Here is an 8,428-nt window from a genome sequence, read left to right as displayed (position 1 = left end):
AAAAGAATTTCCCTCTAGGGTCAGCCAGTGTCTAATAACACACTGTATTAATAGAGAATAATAATAGATCCATGAGAAGCGGTCACTCGAATAAGAAACGCCATATTTAGATAAACATTTTTACAAATTTAATTACGAGGGGCTAAAAAGGCAACACACAGCTGGTGGGCGGGTCCCTTTTCTTCTCCTCTTCACCCATTGGTCCTTGACCTGTCAGTCGCCGCACTTCCGTATTTTTCCCCCTACGCGGATATGAGGTAACAGCTGCACTGCTCGGTTTATCGGAAGTTACACTAGTTACAGTGGTTTGTCAGTGTTTGTCAGTGTCAGTCACACTGTAAAACTATTAAACCGTGTGAGCGCTCGCTTCACTTCACCTATAATGGCTTATCCAGGATACGGCGGCGGGGTGAGTAACATGAAGTCTGCCCGGTGTCTTTTCCACCTTTAATAAACCTTTAATACATGAAGTTAGCAGCAGAAGCTAACAGGCTGCCGTTTCACTGCATCTCCGATAGTTTTGCACAAAATGTACAGCCACAGCTTTTACAGTCTTCCTGTAACCGGGAACATTTACACACCCACCCAACGCGTTCATGTATGACTTTGTCTGTTTTGTCCGTAAGCGAGGACCCGTAGCGTCAATTTGTATCGATTTTAATCATGGAAATGATCTTCCTGTATCAACATACTGCAGTGTAGACTATTTGAAGCAGTATGGTTTATTTAAAACGAGTCTAATCTCACTAATTAGATTACACAGACAGGTTAGACCTTGGAAATACATATTAGAAAGCAAAGGCCATATGCAGACTGTTTTGTAGGCTATGTGACCTGCTCTAAACTTTGACATATGAGACAAATGGTAACAATTTGAACATATGACTAAAGAAAATGTTAAAGTGTAGGGTGTGAATCTTAAGTGTATCAGTATGAGTCAGTGTTGAAAAATGGCGGTAACAGGCGTCCTGCACCACAGAGCCTGACAGGAAGTCCTGCTGTCTGTCAGTGGCCAGCAATCTGTTCAGCCCCTCCCTCTGAGAAACAGTCAGCTGATTGATTGATTGATTGATCCCTGGACACTTGTATTCCACTTTGTGCAATTACAGTCATGTGCAATAATCAATAACAGTTCTGTACACAATTCAACCTGTTCAAACTGACTGTGTGTATATGGTGTATTAATGACAGGGAATGTATAGGCTATGTCTTGTTTTCTGTATATTTTGAATACATTATAAAGACTGTTGTCGTCTGTTTTGTGCCTCAGTATGGGGGACCGATGCCAGGCATGCCAGCTCAGGGGATGCCCCCACAGGGAATGCCAGGGGGGCACATGGGAGGGCCGATGGGAGGCCCCATGCCCGGACACATGGGTGGGCCGATGGGAGGCGCACCACCCCAGGGGGGATTCCCCGCCTACGGAGGAGGAGGAGGAGGATACCCAGGCACATACGGGGCTCCACCACCAGCCGCCAACGACCCCATGTGGGGTTACTTCACTGGCATAGCAGGACAGGTCAGACTAGTGTCAATGGCTTTGTCTTCTTGACTCATTCTTGACTCATCTAGAGCGATGAAAACAAGATGAAACCTTTATAAAAACCACAGTCACCACCACTGCACCCTCGCTTTCACTTTCACACTGTAATTTTAGACAGACTGTACACAAAGACAGCAGCAGCAGCAGCGTTCACAACTTATGTGGTGATGATGATATGGCAGAGAATGAATGTGGCTCAACAGCAGCTTAACAAGTTAAGACAAGAGTAAGAGTGTAAGAAATGTGCAGCCACTTAATGACAGGGTCGTGTATTTACCTGATACTACAGGATCGAAGTTGTCCTCAGTTTCACTAGTTCAGATAAAGAATGAATGCATTGCATAACGCACAGATTACATAATACAGTGCCTACTGCCAAACCTGTTTCCAACAAAGCATTGCCCATAGGGTTTTGATATTTAATATGTTTAGTCGTCTTTCCAATGGCCGACATATGGATAGAAGATTTAGAACTCCTAAATAAAAAAGTCTATAAAATCTGTATTTCTATGTGTTGCCCTCTGACAAATCCATTTATATTGTTATAAATAAATGAAACATGTTAAAAAGAGTTTTTGTAAAATGACATTGAGCTAGCATGGAGAGCTTTTCACAGTAACTCATGACGACTGACCATACATTTAGTGACATGTGTGATTGGCTGTCAACAGTTGTGTTGTGTTGTGTTGTGCAGTGCAAACACAGTCTCAGAGACGTGTTGACAGCTGATTAGCCTCAGTTAGGTGTAAACACTGACTAGCTCAGTGTTTACACCTAACTGTGAGAAACATTGAGTGTTATGTGTTTCTGTTACTTTGCTCCATTGAGTAAATATTGCAAAAAAAATGTTGAAAGCCCTTTATTCATTTGATGTGATTGGAAAAAGCGTCAGTTTTCATCAGCACTGGTAGGAATAATCCCACGCTGTGTCCTGTCCCTGAAGGCAACTGAAGCTACAAGCTACAAACCAAGTGTTGACTGTCAGCTAACACATGCTAACACAGAATAACTAGTTTTCAACACTGTGTTTACTCACAGATGTAAATAATGGTGCAGCTAAGAAGGTTTTCATTTCATAACTAACTATAATATAGTGAATATCCTACTGTATGTTACTGTACGTCTGTGTTTCTGTCTCTGTCTCTTTAAATCTCACCATACCGAGTGCTTCCAGATGTTTGTGTGTAAGAGGAAGTGGTTTTGAACACATGTTGTGTGTCTCTCTGCTGCAGGACGGTGAGGTGGATGCAGAGGAGCTGCAGAGGTGTCTGACTCAGGCTGGTTTCACCGGCAGCTACAACCGTAAGTTCAGAAACAAGAGTCTATTCAGAAGAGTTGTAGAGTTGTTGGATTCAGGAAGCGTTCAGAAGGACTGAGGAACTGAGAAAACTACAATCACATTCACTTCCCTGTTTCCCTGAAATGATGCTTTGATATTTCAAAGTGTAGATTCATTCTTGTTGGTACTTTTCTGAATATGGTGCTGATTAGAGTCCTGCAGGCAGAGAGCTCTCTGATTGGACCAGATTGTTTCAGTGTGTTCATTAGTAGATTTGGTTCCAAACAACTCTGCAGCTAACACATTAGCAGCAGGAGTTAGTTAATTAGTTCTTTTATATATATAGTTTTATTAGGAGGTAAGGCACATTAGAACAGGAACCAATGTCATAATTACATTGAGTATCACATCACATCCATGTCACAATTGAAAATATAAACATAACGCATTACGATGAACTAAGAGCACGACATACAGTCTGCCTCCTAGGATTTTCTTATTTTATTTTTGTGGCCCAATAAGAACGCGATCGGACGAAAACAAACAATGTACAAATTGAAAAAGGATTATAAAGAAATAAGTAACTGAGGATTCTTGTATGTAATAAGTGAATAAGTGTTTAAGCTACTCGGTCTAACCAAAAATACAAGTAACCTCCATCTCTTCCTGAGCTGACAGCTGATGGTTGATGTGTGTGGGCTGTTTCCATCTGGATCACAGGTTGTTCTCTCTGTCTGCGTTACCTTTAAAGAATAACGACTGTATCTGATCTCTGCAGCTTTCAGCCTGGACACCTGTCGGATCATGATCGCAATGCTCGATGTATCCTTTTGTCCGTCGTGTCGCTGAAACAAAATGAAAAAACAGTCCAGACAGTTTCCAGGTGTTGAAGCCTTAACCAGCCGCTGTGCAGAGGGACCACACAGGGAAGATGGGCTTCAACGAGTTCAAGGAGCTGTTCACGGCTCTGAACGGCTGGAAGCAGAACTTCATGATGTTCGACCAGGACAGGAGCGGGACGGTGGAGCCTCACGAGATGAGCCAGGCCATCAACTCCATGGGTGAGGGTCCCCGAACGCCTCATCAGGCTGATTTCAGATCAATCAATCAATCAATCAATCAGGCTTTATTTGTATAGCACTTTTCATGCCCATGGCAGCTCAAAGTGCTTCACATGTTAAAAACAAGGAACATAGGGAGACATAGGGAACACATGTTAGGGAGACATACATAAATTCGCAAACACATACACATTCATACAATAATTTTAGAACAATGGATTTTATCGGGGAAACGCTGTCTAATACTCACTCATTTGCAGTGGGGAAAACACTAGATAAAATGAAGTAAAATAAATAAAATTGAGAAGAGGAGAAAGACACTAGGTAAAATGAAGTAAAATAGATAGAATGAGAAGATAAGAGAGATACTAGATCAAATGAGATAAAATAGATAAAAAGAGAAGACGAGAAAGACACTAGGTAAAATGAAGTAAAATAGGCAGGTGTAGTGGGATAAAATAGAGAAAAGAATGGATGGATTAAAATAGAATAAAAAAGATAATAATAGTAAACAAATAAATAAGAAAATAAGATAAATTAAATTAAATGCATGTTTCAGAATAATAGAAATAGTACGAGTCAGTTAAAAGCAAGGCTAAAAAGGTAGGTCTTCAGTTTGCTTTTAAAAATGTCCAGATTCTCTGCTCTCCTCAAGTCCTCAGGCAGTCGGTTCCATAGGCGTGGGCCGTAATGATAAAATGAGGCCTCACCATATGTTTTGTTCGCAACTTTTGGAATAATTAATGTCTAACAATAAGATGTTAGATTGTTGACCTCTTACTTTAAGTAATAGCCTAGGTGAAAGTGAAAGAGATTTGAGGCGATCAACAACACGTGACAGTGACACTGAGGTGATTAAATGAGTGACTGACAGTTCAGGGTCCACGTTGATCAAACATCTCAGAGGCTTCAAGCAGTAAAAACCTTCAGAGAGCAAAACCAACAAGATATTTGCATCTTAGGTTTGGTTTAACAAATGCAAAGCACAGCTATGGTTTACAAAGCACAAAGTCATGTGCTTGTAAACCTTTAATCCACTGGTTTTACAGCCTGCAATAACTGTATTTATTGTTATATCACGCAAAGCAGTGATTTCAAACCCTGTTGATTCTCCTTCCACTTCTGAAGTGAAGAGTTAAGGTGTTAAAGGGATAGTTCAACATTTTTGGCAAACTAATCCCGTAATCGCTATAGTCATAGCAGTAGGTTAATTACCTCTAATTGTCGGTGCAAGCTATTTTTTAGAATGGTGGAGCAGAGTCGTCAGCTGCTCAGAGCTATGCCACTGAGGCTCATGGGATTTTTTTTTGTGACCACGTTACGAGACAGAGTTGTTTTCGAGGTAAATTCATGCAAAACCGCTGATGCGCGTGTCCGTTGGGGGCAGTTTTTCAGCAAGCAGTCTCTGCATTTGCCTCGAAAACAACTCTGTCTCGTAACGTTGTGTTACCATCTCATAGCGTGGTGAATGTGCAGGTCACAACTTGTCCACCAGAGAGTTTTGGAGTTGTTGGATTGTGTATTTGATGAGTTTGATGAGGGAAACCAAGAAATCCCATTAGCCTCCGTAGCGTAGCTCTGAGCAGCTTGCGGCTCTGCTCTGCTGCTCTAAAAATGGCTTGCACCGACGGTTAAAGGTAATGAACCTACTCTTAAAACTATAGGGATTATGGGCCAATTTTCCTAGCTGGTTGTGTGAAATGTTCCATGTGTATTGAGTCTCTCCTCTGTCTCCTAGGTTACCGCGTCAGTCCTCAGGCTCTGAACGGCATCGTCAAGCGCTACAGCAAAGGAGGACGGATCTTCTTTGACGACTACGTGGCGTGCTGCGTCAAGCTGCGGTCGCTCACAGGTAACCAACAAACACACACACACACACGCTGACACGTCACATCACAAATTGATTAGAGTAGTACATAAACTTCATCCCAAAACACACCTCCATCCTAACCACTTCTCCAGCCTCAGGTGGCTCAGAGTGGAGGAGAGAGTTTCTCAACTTAAGCTGTGTTTAGTTTATAAAATAAAAAACGATCTGGCACCAAAGTATTTACTAAACTACTTCTCCAAAGTCAGTGACACACACAATTATTCCACCAGGGGGCGCTCCACTGACTACAGGCTCTGCCGATTTATAAGAGCTGTATGGGAAAGTTTTCTTTTCTTTACTCGGCAGCTGTCTTGTGGAACGGCCTTCCTCTAAACCTTAAAACTGTTAGCTCCTCCTACTTTCTTTTTAAGTCCTCAATAAAAAAATGCTTAGCCAACCGATAAATTAAATCAAAAGAGCCGTGAAGCACTAGATTATTGTATTGTTTATTTGTTTGTGTGTCTGTCAAATGTTTTGTTGTTTCTGTTTGGGACCTAATTCCCTTGTTTTATCTATTTCGTCTTGTTCTTTTTCTTCAATGTTGTAGTCTATGTGCCCTAGTGTCTTTCTCCCATGTTTTTAGTCCATGTGTTGTGTGTTTGTCTTCCTTGTTTTTAAATCCATGTTGTCTACCATCAAATAGGACCACAATGGAAATAAGCCTTTGGGCTTTTTTGTGTCTTAATCCTTTTGAACACTTGTCTAATGTTGTTCAATAAAGTTTTCAATTCAATTCACTTCAACACGTCCGCTGGCGTAACCGTGGTGATGTGGTTTTCTAATCTGTGGCCGTTTTTGTCATTTGTTCCAGATAACTTCAGGCGGAGAGACACCATGCAGCAGGGATCAGTCACCTTCCAGTACGACGACGTAGGTCCCACTTCCTGTAGGACGCACAAACACACAAACAGTGTTAGAGTCTGTGTGATGTGAGCGTGTGAAAAGCTTTTAACAGCTTCCTGTGGTTGATTCTCTCTCTTTATCTCTCTCTCTCTCTCTCCTCCTGTGTGCAGTTCATCCTGTGCACAATGGCCATCTAGGTGCTGCTGCGTGTGTGTCCCCGCCCCCCCCTCCCACCACCACCACCACACACACACACTGTGAGGTCTGAGGCAGGCAGGCAGCAGCTGATCCTGGATCAGCACTTCACAGGAATCTGGTGTGTCGGACCGAGTGGCCACAAGCTGCAACAGCAGAGAACCCATAATACTCGCCATAATGCTTTAATGTTGTATTTACGCAGGGGGGTGCTGAATGTGCACACACACACACACACAACCACACACAGTATGTATCAGAGAGGAACACAATCAGTGTCTTTAGATTTCATTTGAATAAAGTAAGGTAGGACTCTGACTTTCAAAGTAAAAGCCTCTGAAAAATGCAACAATTGAACTGTTGAATGAGTCAGAGCTGAATACTTTTACTTTGAAACATGAGAAATGAACTAATTCTAACATATATATGTGGCGCCTGTTGTGCAGTTATACTCTCTGAATGTATGAATATCAGATATAGTAAAAACATTGTTATAGAGCTTTATATTAATGGCATTAATGAATAAATGTGGTGTTAATTAGCCTTCACACTGAAATTCAATCAATGTATGAACTAATGCTTTCTATGTTACTGGTATTTTCTATGCAGACCACATTGTACACTTTTGTTTTATACGACATGATTTGAGCAGAACTACATTAGATGACGAGCTTGAGCCAAAGTGACTGTGAGCTGAGGTGAAGCTCCACTGACACCTGTCCATGTTAAAGTGCTGTCACCAGCCGCGGTGAGTTCATGTGCCTACTTTGTTTTCAGTCCACAGCCAGCGGAGCGGCTCCAGGACCAGTCTGATTTTGTTACTCCAAATAAACACTTTTTAATCCATATGCACTCTGTTTATTCGTTTTTGTCTGTTTACATTCTTTTAAATGTACCTGACATATTAATGTAATGAAAATCCTGATGGCTGTAGTGAACATTATCCCCCACAAGATGGCAGACATGGTACAGCTCAAGGCACAATGTGGAACACTATTCCTCAAAGGTTTGGACACCTTCTAATTCAGTGGTTTTCTTTATTTTCATTACATTCATTACTACTACTCTACTCTGTCACATTGTCATTGAAACAAACGCAGGTGGGAACCAAATTGCTCCAACTTTTATATGCTACACCCTATTTATATAACAAATATAACATCCTGATAACGAAATTATACGCAATTACACAATCAACTACTTTATGTGCAACACAAATAAATATGCATAACTTATTATAATCCGATTCTGTAACATAATTAAGGTTCAAAAATGTGGAATTATTTTAAGTCATTTCAAAATATATTTTTCCATAAATATCAAAGGAAACAGAGTAGAACTTAGACATGCTGAGGAAGAACACTCATAACATGAAACATGAAACATGAAAAAGTAACCATGTACAACAATCACAAACCAAACTGGTTTGGTTTGAGTTGGATTCGAACCCCCAACCTCTAAGTCCTCAGACAGGAGCATTTTCCACTAGACCACCCCTCAACCTGACAATTCACACTTGGGAATTTCTACTAAGTTTGTCACTTTTGCTGTGTTTGCTTTCCGCTGCTGTGCTGTACCAGTAAATTTCCACGATTCTTGACAATTATTCGATACCACGGTTTAAGAAGGACAAAAAA

The 8,428-nt window shown here is 41.1% G+C and overlaps 1 protein-coding gene across 1 annotated transcript; it reads left to right on the top strand.

The window, feature by feature from the left end:
- The first annotated feature begins 253 nt into the window (after positions 1–253).
- LOC146990912 (sorcin-like) lies at positions 254–7,639 on the top strand. The gene is made up of 8 exons (XM_085801178.1): positions 254–409; positions 1,271–1,519; positions 2,776–2,845; positions 3,601–3,644; positions 3,736–3,883; positions 5,622–5,735; positions 6,565–6,623; positions 6,767–7,639. Exons 1-8 carry the CDS (start codon positions 383–385, stop codon positions 6,791–6,793), a joined length of 738 nt encoding a protein of 245 aa, XP_085657304.1. The 5' UTR covers positions 254–382; the 3' UTR covers positions 6,794–7,639.
- Positions 7,640–8,428: the final 789 nt, after the last annotated feature.

This window comes from Trachurus japonicus, chromosome 2 (assembly GCF_045865225.1).
Source record: "Trachurus japonicus isolate A0001 chromosome 2, Traja_1.0".
Taxonomy (NCBI): domain Eukaryota; kingdom Metazoa; phylum Chordata; class Actinopteri; order Carangiformes; family Carangidae; genus Trachurus; species Trachurus japonicus.
This window is presented reverse-complemented; position numbering and strand designations above follow the sequence as displayed.

Bases quoted from the DNA above. Each gene is read 5' to 3' on its own strand.
- LOC146990912 (XM_085801178.1), top strand. From the start codon at position 383: ATGGCTTATCCAGGATACGGCGGCGGG. The intron at 3,884-5,621 runs GTGAGGGTCCCC...TCTGTCTCCTAG, and splicing joins CCAGGCCATCAACTCCATGG to GTTACCGCGTCAGTCCTCAG. The intron at 5,736-6,564 runs GTAACCAACAAA...CATTTGTTCCAG, and splicing joins CAAGCTGCGGTCGCTCACAG to ATAACTTCAGGCGGAGAGAC.